The sequence below is a fragment of the Typopeltis vanoorti genome, chromosome 21 (genome assembly GCF_054136105.1).
Source record: "Typopeltis vanoorti isolate ZY-2024b chromosome 21, IOZ_Tvanoo_1.0, whole genome shotgun sequence".
Lineage (NCBI taxonomy): Eukaryota > Metazoa > Arthropoda > Arachnida > Uropygi > Thelyphonidae > Typopeltis > Typopeltis vanoorti.
In genome coordinates, this window is record NC_143569.1 from 82,624,176 (window position 1) to 82,647,254 (window position 23,079).

At 34.7% G+C, this 23,079-nt stretch overlaps 1 protein-coding gene across 1 annotated transcript in view; it reads right to left on the bottom strand.

Moving 5' to 3' along the window:
• LOC150095056 (ATP-dependent RNA helicase DHX33-like) overlaps positions 1 to 23,079 on the bottom strand; it is a 202,020-nt gene that overhangs the window by 12,653 nt on the left and 166,288 nt on the right. The window contains exon 19 of the mRNA XM_090410944.1: positions 12,308 to 12,417. Coding sequence (XP_090267070.1) covers positions 12,308 to 12,417 — 110 coding nt within the window. The remainder of the gene's footprint in view (positions 1 to 12,307; positions 12,418 to 23,079) is intronic.

Below are 23,079 nucleotides of genomic sequence, written 5' to 3' on the forward strand. Positions count from 1 at the left end.
GATGATGATATACTAAGTGTTGCTCTGTGTAACGTTCCATTTATCCAATATAACTGTAGTGTTTTGGAAAGCTTTTCTCTACTCTGAGCACCTTGTATGCCTTTTACAGACCCTTGTCATATTCCCATGATTTCTCAACTATTTGTTGCAAAGCCTGAACCTAGCTTGTTCTTCTCCAAGTTCTGTTCCACAATTTTCCTCAACACTCTTTCCAAGAGTGCTTGTATAAATCTTTCTGACCTTTATTCCATTTTTTACAGTTGTGAACTACAAGTACTCTACTTCATATGGAATTTGGCCTTTTGACCAGGCCCTCTGAATATGGTCACTGCAATTATACTTCCATATTTGAGCATTTCTGGTCAAATATAATCTACTATAGCTCCTTTCCACATTTTGAGTTTTTGATGGCTTTTTCTACCAGTAGGTATTGATGAGTACTCCTGTTTGCATTTCTCTTGAAAAATTACCACTTGTTTCATTTAACCCTTTTTTAAAGTCCTTACCTTCAGTTTTCATGTTACCTTTATGACATTTGATTCCTTTTACAGCACACTTTTCTCCATTCCTAAGTTTTTTTAATAGCCTCCTGAACATTTTGCCATCTTCCTGATATTTATTTTCTATATTCTTATCAGTCTTCCCATGACTTTTGTTTACTACTTTTACACATAGCTTAACTCTTATATTTTCTTTTTGTCCAGGACTGCTTCTTTAACTCCAAAGTTTGGCTTTTATTTTCCAATTGTTTCATTTTTTCCTCAATAATGTTGGAATAATCGATTCTACAGTTTATGTGTAAAAGCTACTCAACTTTATTTATTTTTAAAACATTCTTACATACTGTTCTTTTCAATATTTTCCAATTTCAAATCTTCCGTACAACTTTGTATGCTGAACCAGCATGAAGATATTACTATCAACAGTGACATAGTGGGGTGCTTAAGGGTCAAATTTTTATAACTGAGAGGACACCTCCACATAGCCTTTAAAGGAATGCAGAGAACCGACCAGGGCTTCTGACCTAATGAGGATGGGCTGGCAATCTGGGATTTAGCGGAGTAAATTGTATTCTTATTGGCTTAAACCAAAATATAAAATGATGGTACAACATGACAAAATTTCATGCTGGCTGGGGCGTCGCCCAGTTACACAAGGGCCCCGTTGTTTTTGCCAGGGAACCAGGGCGAACAGCGAAAAGTCAGCTACTGGAACAAATCTGAAAACAAACCCCAACTCAACATCACCAGAGTTAAAGATCGGTACTATCAATGTAAGAAGCCTGAATGGCAAAGAAATGGAGCTAGCTGAGGAATTAGATAAGTACCAGATCAACATTATAGGGATGACTGAAACAAAAAAGACAAAAACTGGCGAAATCTTTCGGAGCAATAAATACAAAATGTTATATTCAGGCAATGACAATGAAGGAAAAGAAGGGGTAGCCATAGTATTCAACACAAAATACGAGGCTAATCTTCTGGAATGGCAGGCAGTGTCAAGTAGAGTAATGTGGACAAATATGAGAATGGGGAACTGGACAATGAGACTTATTTGTGCCTATGGTCCCACAGAAGGTTCTACTAAGGTAGAAGTGGAGGAATTTTTTCAGGCTTTAGGAAAAGCAACTGACACAATGAAAAAGGAAAAGTTGGTCCTTGTTGGGGATCTGAATAGCAGAGTAGGAAATGATTGTAAGACATACAAATATATTTTGGGAAAATTTGGAGAAAAGAGCAAAGCTAATAATAATGGCAAATACTGTTAGATTTCTGCTCAGGACATGGACTGGTTATTACTAACACCATGTTCCAACATAAAAATGTGCACAAATTCACATGGAGAGAAGAGGCAAGGAATAAGAAAAGTCTCATTGACTATGTTATTGTTGATAGTGATGTTTTCTCCCTGGTGCAGGACACCAGAGTGTACAGAGGATTTGAAACTGGAAGTGATCACTATTTAGTCTTGAGCAGGATAAAACTGAATTTCATATTGAAAAGAATAACATGTAAGAAAGTTTTAAAGCAAATAAAAGTTGAGCAGCTCTCAGATGTGACCTGCAGACTAAAATACACAAAGATTATTGAAGAAAAAATGAAAGAGTTTGAGAACAGGAACCAAACCTTGGAGATTCAGTGGGAAGCCTTGAGGAAAGCTCTGAGGTGAGATTGTCTGCAAGGATAGAAAAATCAGGACTCCATGGTGGACACAGGAAGTTAAAGAAGAAATCATATCAAAAGTTACTGATAAATAAGTCAGCTTCTGCTCTTAGAGAATACAGAGACAAATATAAGAAAGCAAAACACTGTGTAAAACTAGCTAAACAAAAGTCATGGGAGGACTTTGGCAAGAACATAGAAAATAAATATCAAGAAGGTGGTAACATATTCTGGAGGTTGTTGAAGAAGCTTAGAAATAGAGAAAAGAGTGCTGTAAAAAGAGTTAGAGATGATAAAGGTGACATGAAAACAGGAGAAAAAGATATCCTTGAAGTATGGAGTAATTACTTCGAAAAATTGCTAAATGAAACAAGCAGTGATAGCACAGTGGTAAAAAACACTGAACAGGCATACAGTCAGGAATACATATCGATACTTGAAGTAGAAAAAGCCATCAAAGGCTTAAATGTGGAAGGGCAGCAGGAGTAGATGATATTCGACCAGAAATGCTGAGGTATGGTGGTATAAAAGTCTTGTAGTGGCTGCACTGCATAGTTTAGAAAGCCTGGACAGAGGGATGAATTCCCAATGATTGGAGTAGAGCTCTAATAGTGCCCATATATAAAAAGGGAAATAAAACTGAATGTGAGAATTACAGAGGTATTTCCCTACTGAGTGTTCCTGGCAAGATCTATGCAAGTATACTTGAGAAACGTTTGAGAAGAATTGTGGAAGAAAAGCTTGGTGAAGAACAAGCTGGATTCAGGCCAAATAGAGGCTGTCAGAATCACATCTTCACTTTACTACAAATAGTCGAGAAAGCATGGGAATATAACAAAGATCTGTATTTAAGTTTTGTCGATCTGGAAAAGGCATACGACAAGGTGTCAAGAGAGAAGCTCTTCAATACTCTACAGTTATATGGTGTCAATGGGGCATTATATCAAGCAATACTTAGTCTGTATTTGAGTTGTAAGTCAGCAATTAGAATTGAAGGAAGTACAGGGAGATGGTTTAATGTTAAATCTGGTGTGAGACAAGGATGTACATTATCTATATCGATCACATCATGAAAGAAAGTGGTATTAAATATGATATCAGAATTGGAGATGTTAATGTCAGCTCTTTGCTTTATGCAGACGATGTTATACTTCTAAATAAATCCGCTACAAGTCTGCAAGATTCCCTGACTAAATTGAATAACTGTTGTAATAGATATGGTATGAAGGTCAGCGTTACAAACACAATGAAAATAGGTAGAATTGTTGAAAATGTCAACTGTATTGTGAACGGGGAACCTGTGGAACAACTAAAACATTTCAGCTACAGAGGCACAATTTTTAGTGAAGATGATATATGGAAATAGACAATAGAATCAACAATGGTAGGAAGTCAATTGAATAAATTCATATCGAATAAGAGAGAAATTAGTCATAATACTAAATTAGCTGTATACAAGACAGTGTTCAAACCAGTTTTAACTTATGGATCTGAGAGCTGGGTCAGAAGTAAAACACTTGACCAAAGACTAGAGACCGCAGATATGAGAGTCTTCAGAAAGATTAGAGGTGTGAACAGACGGCATCAATGGCAATATATTAAAAACGAGGATATTACGAAAGAACTTGACATTGTCGGCATCCAGGAATGTGTTAGCAGAGTTAATCTCAGGTGGTATGGTCACTTAAACAGAATGGGCGAGGAAAGATTAGGAAAACAAGTGTTCTCTGCCAGGTTGACAGGAATACGACCCAGAGGAAGACCAAGATACAGGTGGATTGATACGGTACAATGTGCCTTAGACCAGCACTTCCTGAACTGTGGGCAGCGGCCCCCTTGGGGGCCGTAGGTTTTGTTGAGGGGGGTGGCGTGAAATAATGAAAACAAATTGAAAATGTTTTAAGACTTAAGTAGATTTTTTTTTTAATCTTAAAAGAAATGTATTTAATTTTTATTATTTTTTATATTTTAATGGAAAAAAATCACACATTGGTGCGGGTTCACAAATTTTGCTTCCTGCATATTTCGTCGCTTAATGAATATTAGTAAATACATGCTTATTCGTATAAGTTTCATTTCAAAGCAGAAATCTAAGAATTGCAGTTCCAAATATTTCACCTGATATTGACTTTTTGTGTAGCAGTATTGAAACACATCCATCACATTAAATTGTTATTAAACTTCTTTTATGTTTTTAATTCTTTCTTTATTACTAATCGTTTTACGTTTCATGTGCTTGTACTGCAAATGTACAATAATAATATATTTATCTATATAAAAATATGAGATAATGTGACATGTCAAATGTGTACGTAAGATGCTAAAAATGTAATATTTGCATTTGATTTTTGCAATATTCGCTGTGTATGTTTTGTATTGAATATAAATCCAATAAATATTATAATACTATATGTCTATATTATGATTTTTTTTCGAGGGGGGGCCATGAAATATTTTAATTTTTCCAAAGGGTGTCCTGACATCCAGAAGTTTGGGAAGCACTGCCTTAGACGATAGAAATATAAGATCTGATAATAATAATATTGGAGTCTTGACAAGTAATAGACTGATTTGGAGGAAAATTGTAGATAGGAAGTTAGTAATGGTGTAAATTTTTTATGTAGTACTATCATATCCTGTACACCCCTTGAGGGTACATGTCAGGAATTTGATGATGACAGTGACATAGTTGATAAGGCTTTTCTTATTTCTTGCATCTGGTTACAATTTTGCATTATCATAAATGATACTGATAATTCATTGTAAAACAACAAAATCTATGCTCATAATAAGCTTTTAGAAAATCTTTTCAGTTGAAAAATGTCATTTATGTAGAGCATACGAGTTTATAATTGAATGATAAATAAAAACATTTTACTGCAATAACTAAGATATAAAAGTATCAGGTAGGTGCTTAAGGATCAAAGCTGTATAACTAAGAGCAGACCTCCACATAGCCTTTAAAGGAATGCAGAGAACCGTTCAGGGCTTCTGACCTAATGTCCAATCCTCACCTTCTCGTGGTGCACCCTGTTAGGTATCTACCTGGATACTGAATGAATGAGGATGGGCTAGATTCTGGGATTTAGCAGAGCAAATTGTATTCTTATTGGCTTAAACCAAAATATAAAATGATGGTACAACATGACAAAATTTCATGTCTGCTGGGGTGTTGCATGTTTAAACAAGGCCTCCGTTGTTTTCGCCAGGGAACCAGGGTGAACAGCAAAAAGTCAGCTACTGGAAAAAATCCTGAAACACACCCCAACTCAACATCAACAGAGTTCAAGATCGGTACTATCAATATAAGAAGCCTTAATGGCAAAGAATGAAGCAAGCTGAGGAACTGGATGAGTACCAGATTGTCACAACAGAGGGTGAGTGAAACAAAAAAAGACAAAACTGCTGAGATCTTTCTGAGTAATAAATACAAAATATTATATATTATGCAATAACAATCAGGAAAAAGAAAGAGTAGCTATAGTATTAAACTAAACACGAAGCTAATCTTGAATGTCAGGCAATATCAAGTAGAGTGATGTGGGCAAATATCAGAATGGGGAACTGGACAATGAGACTTATTTGTGCCTATGGTCCCACAGAAGGTACTACTAAGGTAGAAGTGGAGAAATTTTTTGATGCTTTAGAAAAAGCAACTGACACAATAAAAAAGGAAAAGTTGGTCCTCGTTGGGGATCTAAATAGCAGAATAGGAAATGATTGTGAGACATACAAAAATATTTTGGGAAAATTTGGAGAAAAGAGCAAAGCTAATAATAATGGCAAATATCTGTTGGATTTCTGCTCTTCCAACATAAAAATGTGCACAAATTCACATGGAGAGGAGGCAAGGAATAAGAAAAGTCTCATTGACTGTGTTATTGATAGTGATGTCTTCTCCCTGGTGCAGGACACTAGAGTTTACAGAGCATTTGAAATTGGAAGTGATCACGATAAAATTGAATTTCATATTGAAACAAGAACATGTAAGAAAGTTTTAAAGCGAATAAAAGTTGAGCAGCTCTCTGACGTGAACTGTAGACTAAAATAAACAAACATTATTGAAAAAAAAATGAAAGAGTTTGAGAACAGGAAACAAACCTTGGAGATTCGGTGGCAAGCCCTGAAGAAAACACTGATTGATTCAGCCAGAGAGGCATGTGGTAAGTTTGTCTGCAAGGACAGAAAAATCAGAACTCCATGGTGGACACAGGAAGTTAAAGAAGCAGTAAAGGAAATGCATATCAAAAGTTCCTAAATAAGTCAGCTTGTGCTCTTAGAGAATACAGAGACAAATGTAAGAAAGTCAAACACTGTGTAAAACTAGCTAAACAAAAGTCATGGAAGACTTTGTTGAGAACATAGAAAACAAATATTAAGAAGTTGGCAAGATATTCTGGAGGTTGTTGAAAAAGCTCAGAAATGGAGGAAAGAGAGCAGTAAAAGAAATTAGAGATGATAAAAAGAAGTGACATGAAAACAGTAGAAAATGATATCCTTTGAAAAATTGCTAAATGAAACAAGCAATGATGACAGCACAGTGGTAAAAACCAGGCATGTAATCAGGAATACATATCCATATTTTCAAGGAGAAAAAGCCATCAAAAGCCAAAAATGTGGAAAGGCAACAGAAGTAGATGATATTCGACCAGAAATGCTGAAGTATGGAGGTATAAAAGTGTTACAATGGCCGCACTGCATAGTTCAGAAGGTCTGGACAGAGAGACGAATTCTAGATGATTGGAGTAGAGCTCTCATAGTACCCATATATAAAACTGAATGTGAGAATTATAGAGGTATATCCCAGTAAGATTTATGCAAGTTGAGAAATGGTTGAGAAGCTTGCTGAAGGACAAGCTGGATTCAGGCCAAATAGAAGCTGTCAGTATCAGATTTTCACTTTACAACAAATAGCTGAGATATCATGTGAACATAACAAAGATCTGTATTTAAGTTTTGTAGATGTGGAAAAGGCATATGACAAGGTGCCAAAGAGAGAAGCTATTCAAAATGCTACAGTTGTATGGTGTCAATGGAGCATTATATCAAGCAATACTTAGTCTTTTTTTGAGTTGTAAGTTAGCAGTTAGAATTGAAGGAAGTACAGGAAGATGGTTTAATGCTAAATCTGGTGTCAGACAAGGATGTACATTATCCCCTGTTATTTATTATCTATATGGATGACATGAAGGAAAGTGGTATTAAATCTGATATCAAAATTGGAGATGTTAATTTCAGCTCTTTACTTTATGCGGATGATGTTATACTTCTAAATAAATCCAATACAAGTCAGCAAGATTTCCTGACTAATTGAGTAACTGTTGTAATAGATTTGGTATGAAGGTCAGCCTATTTTCATTGTGTTTGTCTTAACAAGACAAACACAATGAAAATAGGCAGAAGCTTTGAAAATATCAAGTGCCTTGTGAATGGAGAACCTATAGAACAAGTAAAACATTTCAGCCACTTAGGCATGATTTTTAGTGAAGATGGTCATTTGAATGGCAAAATAGATAACAGAATCAACAAAGCTGGTATGGTAGGAAGTCAACTGAATAAATTTATATGGAATAAGAGAGAAATTAGTTAAAACAATAAATTAGCTGTATACAACACAGTGTTCAAGCCAATTTTAACTTATGGATCTGAGAGCTGGGTTAGAAATAAAACACTAATTTTAGATTAGTGGCGTGAACAAATGGCATCAGTGGCAATATCATATTACAAACGATGATATTAGGAAAGAACTTGACATTGTTAGCATCCAGGAATGTGTTACTAATCTCAGGTTGTATGGTCAATTAAACAGAATGGGAGAGGAAAGGTTAGCAAAACAAGTGTTCTCTCCTAAGTTGACAGGAAAAAGATCCAGAGGAAGACCAAGATATAGGTGGACTGATACAGTAATAAATGCCTTAGAAGACAGAAATATAAGATCTGATAATATTGGAGTCTTTGTAGGTAACAGATTGATTTGGAGGAAAATTGTAGATAGTCGATGTGATGTAAGTTTTTCATGTAGTATCCTGTACATCCAGTGGTGAGCTATGGAAATTTTAACAAAGGGCTCGCATCGTCGAGCAAAAAAAAAAAAAAAAAACGTATTTTACACAAAAACTTTTATTAAAACAGCTTGTGTACAAATGCCAATCAAAAAGTTTGAGGGGACAATCAACCTGTAAAGACTATCATTTTTAAACAAATATTTCATGATCTAAACATGAAATATTTGCACACAATCATCTGTGTTAATTTATCTTAGAGAAGAAAAACATTTTTTAACTATCAAAATATAATAAGAATAAAATCTTTTATAATCGCACATATGAAGTAGTCTGCATTTTTTATAAACAAAATAAATTTCTTTTATTTGCGATAGAAGTTTTTATGACAAACAATCTATAAAGAATAAATAAATATTATTGAAGTATTATATTTCTCTTTTGTTTTTATACTTCAAGTGATAATCAACAGTACCAATCAAGGGGCATTATTTTATAGTCCTATTTATTTATATGCGATTACCAAAAGTGAAATCTTATTTGTAAAATGGTGGTAACAGTAACTATAATATTTTATTTAATAAAATCACTTTGTTAGGTTACCGTATAAGTTTGTTGCTTAATATATTTCAAAAAATTATGTTTTTTTTTTGTTTGAAAAAATAAAAAAGTAAACAAGAAGAACAAAGGGCTCGGGCGAGCCCCTTATAGCTCACCACTGTGTACACCCCCTTGAGGGTACATGTCAGGAATTTGATGATGATGAATTATGAGGCACTATGTAGAATTTTGAAAAAAAAATAGAAAACATTGTTCCAAATAAAATATTTTACTTTACTGTTCTATATAAAGTGCTTTACTTGTTTTTTCCCTCAAAATGAAAAGATAATTTACATGACAACAGCGTTACAGATGAAGGCTAGTTAACCAAACTGTATTAACTTATGAGATGTTATGTGAGATAGAACACTGTCCAGTTAAACAAGTTTTCATGCTGTTTTTTGTCAGAAAACTAATATAAACAGCAAAAAGAGTCAGTTACTTTAAGAAACTCAGACTTTGTCAGCATAATTAAAGATATACACCATAATAAGAAATAGCAATAGAAAAAGAAGTGCAATTAGTAGAAAAATTAAAGTACGCATTGTGTAATTGGCTTTAGCAAGACAAAGAAGACTAAAACAAGTGAGATATACTAAAATAATATCTATAATGTGTCATATTTAGGAAATAGCAATCAGAGAATGAAAGGAGTAGCTTCATTATCTAACACTAAATGCAAAGATAAACTGACATTGCAGGCAATTTCTACTAAGGAAGAAATACAGGAATTCTTAGTCATTAGAGAAGGCCTGATATAAAGAAAAAAAGGAAAGCTGGTTCTTGTATGCAAAATGAATATCCAACAAAGAAATACAGTGGTACCTTGAGATACGAGTTTAATTCATTCCATGATTGAGCTCGTAAGTCAAAATGCTCGTATCTCAAATCAGTTTTTCCCATTGAAATTAATTAAAATGAGATTAATTCGTACCAGCCTCCAAAAAACCACTCCAATTTTTTTTATAATAATGTATTTATAATGAACAAATATTGTATACAAACAAAACAAAACCAAATACTGTACATACATACATGTAAAAGAGAATCTAAAGAAATAAGCAGATGTTGGCAGAGCCGATTAGCATATGGTATTAATTTTTTCTTTCACTTCACTTTTGCTTAACTTAATTTTCTTCTTCACTAGTTTTTTTCTTTTTTGCCACGCTTTTGTCACTTTCATCCGCAGGGCGTTTCAATAGAAACCTGTCCAAGGAGCTTTGTTTCTTCCTCCCTTTTATATCCCTAGAATGTTTCTGAAATGAGTTAGGCAAGTGTCATTAAATAGTGGTGCTGCACAACCAGTTGCAACTTTTTCAGGGTGTTTCTTTTCAATAAAGTCTGAAACTCTTTCCCACATTGCCAACACTTTCTTTATCTCACTTAAAGAGATAACCTCCTCTGCAGTTGTACCAATCTCTTGTAAAACATCCGTATGTTGCTGCGTGTGTAGTTCTGTCAACTCCTCCGTCATCAGTTCCTCGTTTTTCAAACCACCCACGACTGGCTTTGAACTGCTCTTGTGAAGCCTCCTGTGCTGAAGTATCTGGGGTCTGCTGCAGCAAATCTGCGTAAATGGCTCATATGCCTTCTCGCAAATTATAGTCTCTGTCACAGTGTCTCCTGCGAGCTGCTTCCCTGTCAACCAAAAAATCAGCAGGTTCTCCATCTTTTCATGGACAGAGTTGCGTAGCTTTGAAATAATTTTAACACCCTTATCTGGAGTTATAGCCTTTATCGAGTCCTTCTGCTTCAGAATAGTACATATCGTAGAAGTAGTGCAATCGTACTGTGTTGCCAAGTCTATTACTCTTACGCCTTGCTCATGTTTGTCTATTATCTCACGCTTTAATTCCATGGATATCACCTTTTTCCTTTTCTCACCACTGTTCTTTACACTCACCTTCTTTGGACTCATGGTTATATGAAAAAATTAGCTAAATAACTGTACATACAAAAAAAACAAAACACAAAATTAAAACTCAGCACGATAGAAATGCTTCTGCGGTGAGGTAAACATGCGAACTGAATGACGCACAAGACTCGGGAATCTGAGCAGAGTGGTGGTTGTGACGTCACTGAAGCAGGCTCATATCTCAAAAAACTCGTAAGTTGGGGCACTCATATCTCAAGGTACCACTGTATTTGGAAAAAATTAGAGGAAAGAATAGTCAAGAGCAGGGATCGGCAACCTTTTCAGACTTGCGGGCCACATTCAACTTTTATTTTTAATAATCGGGCCGCAAGTGTTTAATTAAGAGAAAATACTTAAGTTATCAATTAAAAAAAAAAAACAGAAATATTTAAAGTACTAGATATGAAACAAGCATGAAAATGAAACTCAATGAAAAATTATTATCACATAAAAACAAAGTAATATAGTTTATGCATCACGATATGCGTGTCTCCCTGCTTAATGTGACTTTTGCGATTGTTTTCCCTTAGCCAAATTAACTAATAGCTAACTCTTAGGGAGAAAGGTTCCATGGGTAGAATATGTGCTTTCCATATGCTTGGGATTTTTAGACCATCATTATTGTTCAGATTAGGGTGGTTGATAAGAATCTCACAGGCTTCCTTAAATTTACGTTCATACCATGTTTTGGTGCGATGTAAACAACTGGTGCTTTTCCAGTCAATTCTATGTGTGTTCAGGGCATGATCAGAAAGGCCAGCTTTACCATAGTTATTATATTTAATGTGTCCCTTATGTTCTTTTTGGATTTTGGAATTGTGCGTGTATTTCTGTAGTATTCTGTTTATTTTATCTGATAGGAATTGTGCATCCTGTTTCCCCTATATATGGTAGATCATGGGTGCAATAAATACGATATGCTCCAGGGTGGGCCAGCGGAGGGAGTGGGTCTTTGGATGAGTTGCGTAAGCGTTTTAATTTTGCAGGAGGTTTAAAGGTGGCCTTAAGGTTGTATTTCTGTAGTATTCTGTTTATTTTATCTGATGTCCCTTTAATGTAAGGAATGGTCATAGTTTTAATTGTGGTCTGGTTTATCTTTGTTTTTTTATTGAGATTCTTGTAGAAAATTTTGTTAATAGTGTTTTGGCTGTAATCATTTTTTATGAAAGTATTGCTGGTAACTTTAAATTCGTCTTTAAGAACTTGTTCATTGGAGCAAATCTTCAAGTCGTGTTTTTTAGAGTATTAACGACACCTAGTTTTTGTGTTGGGTGATGGTAGGAATTTGTGTGTATATATTGGTCAGTATGTGTGTATAGGAAAGACTGCCAGAAGGAAGATGTGTGACAAGTGTATCTAGAAACAGAAGTGTGTTCTGCTTTTCAATCTCAATTGGAACTGTATGTGTTTGTGTTGTTTGCTTAGGTGGCTAAGGAAAATGTCTAGTGTTTTTTTAAATTAAAATAGTTATTTATAACACGGTTGTAAAGTCCATAATTTCTAAAATGAATGCTGATCACCATGCAACACTAAAAGAAAGGATACATGAAAAATAGTTAACTTCACAGCTGAAAAATAATCATAATATATAAATTGGGAGGGGAGGAATGTCAACAGACTTGGCTTACCTCATGTAGCATTTTGATGTCTGGACTAATTCTGTATAGACAATAAAACAAGGCTTAGATTGAAACAAAGCTGATGATGGATGAATATGAACTCTCTGCTTTGTGTCGAACTGCAACAATAAACATAAATAATGATACAGTCAGTTTTCACCATAATGAACTCAGAGGACATGAAAAGAACAATTACACTGGATAGTTTACTACAGCTAAGTTCTTTTAATATACAATTAATGGAATGGTTTTGACAGACTTTTTTTTTTTTTTTTTTTTTTTTTGTAGTTATAGTGTATTTACTATAAGACTGCTGTAGTAAGAGTGGCCTGTCATGCTTAGTTTCTTTTACTCCAATTAAAATATATATTGAATGCAATTAGGTAAGTAGCTACAGTACTCACTAATATAGTAGCAAAAAGGGTACTTACAGTCCTACTGTTTCATTTATAACATGGCCTATAAATCTTCAAAGATACTTATGACAAACGAATTGCAAAACATGTATATACAAGGTTTACTGATAAAATAAAATTATCATAAAATATGTCAGATATTTCAGACTGAACCTAACTATCAGAAATACAATAAGCAAACTGAAAAGTATCTATTTATAGCCACAATATACAAGAAAAATCCATTAGTAATGCACTTTCCAGTAGACATTAATTAAAGATAAACTGTCACCATTAACTATTTTAATTCTTTTTTTTTTTTTTTCTTCTAGAAAGAACAAGAATTTCAACAGTAGTCGGTTTCCAGTAATGCACTTTCCAGTAGAAATTAATTAAAGATAAGCTGTCACCATTAACTATTTTAATTCTTTTTTTTTTTTTTTCTTCTAGAAAGAACAAGAATTTCAACAGTAGTCAGTTCATGTATGAGGGGCTGAAAAGTTCTGATAAATACCTAGAACAAAAATAGATTAATTTGTGCAACAGAGGAAAGACCTTTTCTTAGAGGATTGCAAATGATGCAGCAGCATTATAACAAGTGTACACTTTGTGGAGAAAATGTAGAATAATGTGTAAGTTACAAGGCTCTACCTCAACATGCTTCCTAAAACCAATAAGATTAACTTTTTTTTTTTAATCAGAAAAATTCTAAATTTGGTATTGAAAGTTATGGTCTACAACAGTACAACTGCTCTTCTGCAATGCAATAACTTCCTTCCATCATAACCTCTACCCTTACACAGAAAAATTCTTTTAATATTCTTATTATCATCATCAGAGCCCCCCTCCCATGGAATTAGGAACTCATCAATGAAGGACACCCATACTAGTTGCACCACACAGGCAAACTGTTCCACTCACTCACTGCTCTGTGAGAGAAAAATTTAGCTCTCATCTCTTCCTTAACTGTACACAAACTCAACTTCCACAGATTCTTTCTTATCCTTTCCCAACCTTTCATGTAATGAGCAATTCCATCAAATGATTTCATTTGATGCAATTCCATCACATAACACTCTCAGAAATTTATAGGCCTCTATCGTATCATTCCTCTTTCTTTGTCTGCAGTCCACACTCTCAATATGTACTCATAATCCTGACACCTGTGTAACTTTTCTTTGTACTTTCCATGCTTCATCCTTCTCGAACTAGAAGACCAAATCTGCACTCAGTAGTCAGGTACCTCATTACAAGAGGCAAAATGACTTTCTTATCCTTACACATTAATGTTTCAATATTGCAATTATCTTCTGAGTTGTTACGAATCTTTGAACTTCAACTTTCTATTTACCATAATTCCAGGATCTCTAGCCTCATCATACTAAAGTGCATAATTGTATCCTTTTTCACACTGATTTGACAGTCATTATGATTTGCCTACAGTTCTGGTTATTCGTCATTCTGTAAGTGCTGCATGGCAGCATTAGCATCCCTGATTGCCCTGCCTATCTTTGTATGATAGACAATTGAACACCTCCTGTCAGGTATTTCCCAATATCATTTAATGTACAGATTGAATAACAATGGTTCCCATGGATATACCACTGGTCACCCCAAATTTGAGAGATCTCCTCTGCCATTATACCACTTTCTGAGACAATCATCAGCCTCTTGCTTATCTAAATCAAATTCCAATTTATGCAACAGCTTTTCAAGGTATTCATTCTCTTTATCCAGTTTAGCCATAGCACTGCTATAAAATATGAGCATATTGCTCAGACATGACTTTACTTCGATAAACCCATGCTGTTCCTTGCAAACCCATTTCTGTATATGAATTCTTGCCAACTTCTCTAAAAATGCAATAGTTTTGCATACTATTTGTACAATGGGGATACTACGTTCTTTCCTGAGCTGAGATTCAAATTATTATTATTATTATTACGTGACACCTCCAAGGAATCCAAAGCCTCATTGAGGGAGGGCACCTACTCTACAATTCTCAGTCTCCACCAACTATAGCAAACTGCATTATCTACTGCCCACCACCAACACCAGTATTTTCACAGACAATCGCAAACATTCATGCCCATGATGGGATTCAAACCTGCAGTCTTTTGGCTGAAGAACAGATATGCTAACCACTTGGCCAACTAGGCTGGCATATACAACTGGGGCAATCAGTTCAGCTGAACATTCCTTTAGCATGTGTGCTGATATTCCATCTATCCCCATTACTGAAATCTTATCAGGTTATGCAACAGCTCCTCCTTCTCATGCATCTCTTCATCCAATGTAGTAGCACTCTGTGCTATGTGTCATATACACCAGGTTGACAGATCTTAACAAAGTGGGCATTTATTATTTAAACAATCATACCATCTACATTCAGTAAAGTTACTTTTTATCTGCAGCACAATGAAAAAATTTTCTTCATATTCTGCTTTCTGTACAATATTTTTAACTTAATATTTTAATTTTATACTATAATAGTAGTAACTGCTATTACCATTATTAAAATAATAATTTATAACAATTTATTAGTTTACTTCATTATATGTTGCTGATTTTTTCACAAAATGCTAAGTATTCATCCAATCCATATAATATACAACCGATTCTCTCTCTATGGATAACTTGTAAGGATCAGAAGAATAAGTTGTTACAGTGGATAGTTGGCTATAGCAACTTCTTTAGAAAAGCCCTGTGCCTATGGATGCTTGGGTTAGGATTTTTCAGCATGTTATAGTGAGTAAGTTTGGTATACAGTAGATGCTTGCTATAGTGAATCCTAGGGACTACTGGAATATAGTGAATGTAGATAATCAAAGGATTGATAGAAACCAAACATAAACATCCACTTTCAATCGTTAAATTCTGCAATTGGATTCCCCTTGGTTTGCATGAACTGCTGTATTTCGCTCCTTAAGTCAAAGACTCTTTTAAGAACCTTCCCTCTGCTCAACCAACGCACATCAATATAATAAACCACATCAGCGTGATCTGCTTTGCACTCTTGGAATTGACGATGATTCCATCCTCTTGCCCTAATAATGTTAACAACAGTCATAATAACTTTCATGACATTCTCAAATTCAACAGTTTTCGTGCAGAAATTCTCCTGGTGGATTAAACAGTGGTAATGGACGAAATCTTTTCCTTCTAGTTCTTTCTGTAGCAGTGTAACAAACCCTTCATTCTTTCCCACCATAGTAGGGGCACCATCAGTTACCACACCCTCGAGGTTGGTTAAGCTGAGGCTGAAATGCTGGAGCGTTTTCTTGGCAGCTTCAAGAATATCAGTGCCTTTCGTCGTTCCCTTCATAGGTAAAGCACTAGCAGATTTTCTGTCATCACATTGAATTGTTCATCAATACCACGGAAAAAGATAGCCAGTTGTGCTGTATTCTTCACATCTGTGCTCTCTAGCGGCAAATTCTCCATGCTTGTTGCGCAAGCAATTTACTTGAGAAAGAAGTGATATTTATTTGTTAATAAATGCATGCATTTATAAGCATTCCATTTAGGCTTTTATTTTTGTAGACAGAAGACATCTTAAGCTTGCGTGGCAATAATTGAGCTTTGCATTGTGTATTGAAGGCCGATGCTTGCTTGCTTGTCTAGTCAAAGCTACCTTGGCTTGCTCGGTTGTGGGAACTTCCAGGTCCTCGCTGCAGCACTGTGATTTCACGCATGCGCATAGCTATTTCCACTCCCTTCACGTCGTCTCACTCTGTTGCTTAAAACACAGGCCATTGCAGGCAATGTAGTTCTAGCCAGATAGCCTTTACAAGTGTGTATGTTGCTTGGGAATGTCAGGTTCCTAATTGAACTGAGACCTAATGGTGGACAGCTGGCATAGATACTTTTCTCTTAGAAATAAAAAATTAAAAGTTATGAAGCTTGTGTGGGCAACAGCTCATTTTGTGTTTGAAAGATTCTTTGACCTTAAAGTAAAAAAATTATTCTGATTTAGAATTTTTCAGTTAAATTTTGCTTTTTATGGGACAGTCACTATTTACCCTTCCCTTAACTAATGTAGGCTGACTAATGTTCCTCATTTGTGACCGCTCCCTCTTTGTCATTGGAGGTGACCAATTATAAAGTTGACTGACTGCTGAACTTTTCAGGTTTTTATTTGCTAATGCAGCATTTTAAAATTTAAACAATATTGTATTTTCAATTTTATAATTCTACACTCATATTTCTCCAATTATTGTTTGCATTTGTACTTGTATCATATTGCTGTTTCATTTCCTTTACGAGAGCAGTCTGAAAAGTTCTCGGCTTAACAATGAAAAAACGAATTTATAATTTCAAAATTATTTTTATTTTTCAACATAATCTCGCTTAAGACTAATACATTTATTCCAGCACCATTATCCCATCCCTGTAGTGGTTCTCAGTAAGATCTGCAAAATACCCCTTTACAGCTGCTGATTCGAAGAAAAATGCTGATCAGCAAGGAAGAGTTTTAGTTTTGGGAAGAGATAGAAGTCAGAGGGAGCTAAATCTGGGGAATAGGGTGCAGATCCCTTAATTTTCCCATTGCCAAAACACCTTTGTGGGCAGGTGCATTGTCCTGATGAAAGATGATTTTTTCGTATAGTCTGGTTAAAAGATTGGAATAATATTCCACGGTTACTGTTTTACTCTTTTCAAGATAATTAATAAACAAAATGCCTTTAGCATCCCAAAACACCAATGCCATTACCTTTCTTGCTGATGGAACCGACTTTGTCTTCTTTGGCACTGAACAACTGCTGTTTGGATTCTGGTGTATAATGATGAATCTAAGTCTCATCCATAGTAATAAATCGATGCACAAAATCAGTTTTATTCTCATTAAAACGTTCCAAACACTGTTCAGAGATTTTCATGCAAGTGTGTTTTTGATATGCTGTGAGCAAGTGCGGCACCCATCTTGCGCAAAGTTTTTCATATGCTATTCGTCATGCAAAATATGTCCTACACATTCTTTTGAAATGTCTATAGTCTCAGCAGTTTCATGCACTTTGACTTGCCAGTCATTCAATATCATATTATGCACTTGATCAATGATTTCTGGTGTTATTACACTTTTTGGATGTCCTTCAAGTGGATCATCTTCAAGGCTGGTATGGCCACATTTAAACTCGGCAGCCCATTTCTTAATTGTTGAAAACAAAGGAGAAGAGTGTCCATCAGAGACGTAGTGAGGAATTTTGGCACCTATGACCAGGAAACAAAATTGTGCCGTTCTAAAAAAAAAAAAAAAACTCAGATATTTTTATACTTTTTATTTCAATACAATAACACAATTTTACAATAATTTTATTTTCTGAGCTTTTATTTGAGCAAAATTATCAATTACATTGTCGAAATTTGCTTCACAAAACATTTCAGATTCATCATCATCAAATTCCTGCCATGTACCCTCAAGGGGTTTACAGGATATGATAGTACTACATGAAATATTTACATCATTACTAACTTCCAATCTACAATTTTCCTCCAAATCAGTCTGTTACTTGTCAAGACTCCAACATTATCAGATGTTATATTTCTATCGTCTAAGGCACTTTGAACAGTATCAATCCACCTATATCTTGGTCTTCCTCTGGGTCGTTTTCCTGCCAACCTGGCAGAGAACACTTGTTTTGCTAATCTTTCCATGACCATACCACCTGAGATTAGCTCTGCTAATGCATTCCTGGATGCTGAGAATGTCAAGTTCTTTCCTAATATCCACGTTTTTAATATGATATTGCGATTGATGCCATCTGTTCACGCCTCTAATCTTTCTCAGGACTCTCATATCTGCAGTCTCTAGTCTTTTGTCAAGTGTTTTACTTCTGACCTAGCTCTCAGATCTATAAGTTAAAACTGGTTTGAACACTGCCATGTATACAACTAATTTAGTGTTCCGACTAATTTCTCTCTTATTCCATATGAATTTATTCAATTGACTTCCTACCATACCAGCTTTGTTGATTCTGTTGTCTATTTCCATATTTAATTTACCATCTTCACTAAAAATCGTACCTAAGTAGCTGAAATGTTTTACTTGTTCAATAGGTTCTCCGTTCACAATGCAGTTGACATTTTCAACGATTCTGCCTATTTTCATTGTCTTTATCTTTTTATTGCTGACCTTCATACCATATTTATTACAACAGTTATTCAATTTAGTCAGGGAATCTTGCAGACTTATAGCGGATTTATTTAGATGTATAACATTGTCCGCATAAAGCAAAGAGATGACATTACATCTCCAATTTTGATATCATGTTTAATACCACTTTCCTTCATAATGTGATCCATACAAATAATGAATAACAGAGGGGATAATGTACAGCCTAGTCTCACACCAGATTTAACATTAAATCATCTTCCTGTACTTCCTTCAATTCTAACTGCTGACTTACAACTCAAATAAAGACTAAGTATTGCTTGATATAATGCCCCACTGACACCATATAACTGTAGCGTATTGAATAGCTTCTCTCTTGGCACCTTGTCATACACCTTTTTCCAGATCTACAAAACTTATATATAGATCTTTGTTATATTCCCATGCTTTCTCAACTATTTGTTGTAAAGTGAAGATCTGATCCTGACAGCATCTATTTCGCCTGAATCCAGCTTGTTCTTCACTAAGCTTTTCTTCCACAATTCTTCTCAACCATTTCTCAAGTATACTTGCACAAATCTTGCCAGGAACACTCAGTAGGGAAATACCTCTGTAATTCTCACATTCAGTTCGTGTATAGAGGCTTAAGTGCTGTGAAGACATAATGTTGGAGGTTTAATGGATTTTTTACAACATTCAGAAAGGATTAAAAAGAATTTAATACTTCCTATATTTCGTCCTAGTCACTAGGACATCTGCAGGGATTACAAAAATAACTAATGTAACATAACACAAATATCATACAATACTAAGCCCAACCACGTGGGTGACACTAAAGTCCTATCTAGGTGGAGCGCCCTCTAAGGGCAGTTGTAGGTGGCCTGGAATATAAAGTAGGATCTCTGGTGATGAGTGTTTCCCAAATTTTCGGAAGCTTAATGCAACCGTATTTATTAAGATTTGGTTGATTTCTAAGAGCTGCTGCTGCTTCTAAGATAGTCTCTCTTTCTTGAATTTGCTGTGATGGAGCATGGTGGTTTTCTTCCATGATACTCTGTGGGTGGTGTCCAAGACATGGTCAAGCCTGAATGACCATAGTTGTGTTTACAGATGCAAGACTTGTGTTCCTCTAGGCGGATGGATGCTGATCTGCCTGTCTGTCCAAAGTAATTTAAAAGTAGTTTTAAATTCAACAAGAATTTAAAAATGCCATCACCATACCCTACATCCATGGCACATCCGAAAAAATAGCCAAGATTCTAAAAAAGTACAACCTACACACAGCATATAAACCCCACCGCAAACTTACTACCCTTATCCGTTCTACGAAAGATCAGCTCCCTCCTCTCTCTCTGCCTGGAGTTTACAAAGTACCCTGTTCCTGTAAGCTGGCATACTTTGGACAGACAGGCAGATCAGCATCCATCCGTCTAGAGGAACACAAGTCTTATATCTTTAAACACAACTATGGCCGACCATGTTTTGGACACCACCCACAGGGTATCATGGAAGAAAACCACCATGCTCCACCACAGCAAATTCAAGAAAGAGAGACTTTTCTTAGAAGCAGCAGCAGCTCTCAAAAACCAACCAAATCTCAATAAATATGGTTGCATTAAGCGTCTGAAGATTTGGGAAACACTCATCACCAGAGTTCCCACCTTACATTCCAGGCCACCTACTACTGCCCTTAGAGGGCGCTCTACCTAGATAGGACTTTAGTGTCACCCACATGGTTGGGCTTAGTATTGTTTGTTATTTGTGTATATGTTACATTAATTGTTTTTGTAATCTCCGTAGATGTCCTAGTGACTAGGATGAAATATATAGGAAGTATTAAAGTCTATTTTAATTCTTTTTGAGTGTTGTAAAAAATCCATTAAGCCTCCAACATGAGTGACGATATTGTATGAATGCTCTCAAAGCGGTTGGTAAGTTGCAAAATAATTATGTCGACAACTTCTAAAAATAACTGATTTAGTTCTTGTTTAGCGGTAATAATCATATTCCAATTACTAGATTCACCTGACAACAATTTTAACTTCTTTTTCCGTTTTTCAGTCATTTTAGGTTCAATATGTAGCTCTTGACACTTTTGCTGGCACTCCATGCTAATTGCTTGAAAACCATTGTTTCTGAAATCTTTAAAATAATTTACTAATCTGTTCAAAAGAACGGATGTTCGACAAATATCTTGGTCTCTTGTTTGCAGTTGTAAATTTACTGTATTTATCTGTATCAATATTTTTTCCCCATAAACAGCATAAAAACAAATTTATAAGACTTGAAACAAAAGTCCTTTTGCACCACTAATACTATCTGCACCAAAATATGGATCGTATGATATATATCAGTAATAATATTTAATACTGCTTTAAATTGTGTTTTTAGTGCAGATACACAATTTAATTTAGAACACCATGTTTCACTATGACCTTTTAAAGTTATTTTTAATGTAGATGTTATTTTTTCCCATTTTTGAGTTGAAAAAACAAAAAAATTAAATACTTTTTGAATTATTCCAAAAAAATTTATCATTTCTATGTTATTATTTGCAGCTTGAACTGAAACAAGATTAAGCGAATGTGCAGCACAGGGTACAAAGGTAGCTAGATTATTAACTTTCATTATGAAAGCCTGCATACCATTGTATTTGCCTGACATATTAGCTGCATTATCATAACTTTGCCCCCTTAAATCTTTAACATCAAGTCCGTCTTCGTTTAATTTGTTTAAAATTTCTATTATTATTATATTTTTATTTTAATGGAAACAATTTTAATCGATTAAAAAATGTATATTTTTCAACTGAACACTTAACATAAAAATTACTGTAAAAAAACTAATGAAGCATTATTTTGAATTTATCACGTGACTACTATCAGCGTAATGCAGAGAAGTGGGGTATTGTTACCATCGTTACTTGAAATAAAATTCGTCACAAGATACACGGAAAGGTGGGAGATGTTTTACAAAGATATTTTACGCATGAATATTAGATAACTAATTACTGCCGTATTTTTGCAAATTATCAAAAATATAAAAATATGTCAAAAATATTTTTTATGTCTCTATCATTTTAAATTTTTTTAAAAACGTTTTTTAATAATATATTTCGCAGTTAAAAATCTAAATTTTTACGCCTATGGTCGGGGCTACATTGGCCATAGCCTCACTACACCTCTGGTGTCCATAAACTTTTATGAACTTCAAATGAATTTCTTTTGCCGTTAAACCTTCTTTTACAAAGAATTTTATAACTGCACGATACTCAATTTTATCCATTTCAAGGAATATGGACAACACGTTTGCCTTCAGACAGCTGTATAAAACAAACTGCTTGATAGAATGACTTATGACAGATGTACCAACTTAGGAAAAAAAAATAAATCTTGCCAATAGTTTTGTTGTCATCGACAGTCGAGATCAAGAACTTTTCAGACCACCTTTATATATATATATATATATATCTGGACATGATGTATGTTCCTGCCATTCTCCTTATTCCTCTTTATTGTAAATATATCTTGCATTTGTTAAATTCAAACAATATTTTAATTTTTATTTTATTTCAGAGTACACTATTAATCAGTTACAATGGGTTTAACGTACAGATATAAAGTAAACATTTTCCTACATGCTTTGCTTTCATTGGCTGACAGCATCTTCATGAAAATTTAAAAGGTACATACATCATCATCAAATTCAGGGGTATACAGTAGCTTTAATATTTTAAAGCTTGTGCAGTGAACTTTGAACACTTTAATGAACTTGCTTGCTCTAACAAACCACTAAAAAGACACAGCTAAGAACCTTTCATATAAACAATTTCTTTGGTTCCTAGGAATTTGCAACAATGAGAGGCAGGTGTATTAGCAAAGCAACTATGTTTAGCTAGTTTATTATTTTTTTTAAACCAGGTTTAAAAAAAGAGGCAGCTTGTGCTAATTTTAAATTAGAGAAACTGGACTACATAAGATTTTTGGTAAAGCTTCACCACAAGTGATGGACAACCACACATCTTTTGTAGCTACTAGAATATGCAATATATGTATATAGCTTAAGCATGGTCAAAGTTTGGTGTGAATTTTCATATTGGATAGTCAATTTCTTTAGTGTAACATTAATACTAAGGGACTCAACTCTGATCAGGACTTTTTTGATAGTTTGTTACAGTTAGTGAATTCATTATAATGGGCGTTTTCTTCAGTAAGAGGTGAATGTATAAAAATAATTTTATACATTAAAACCCAATGCTGTAAATACTTTGTGGC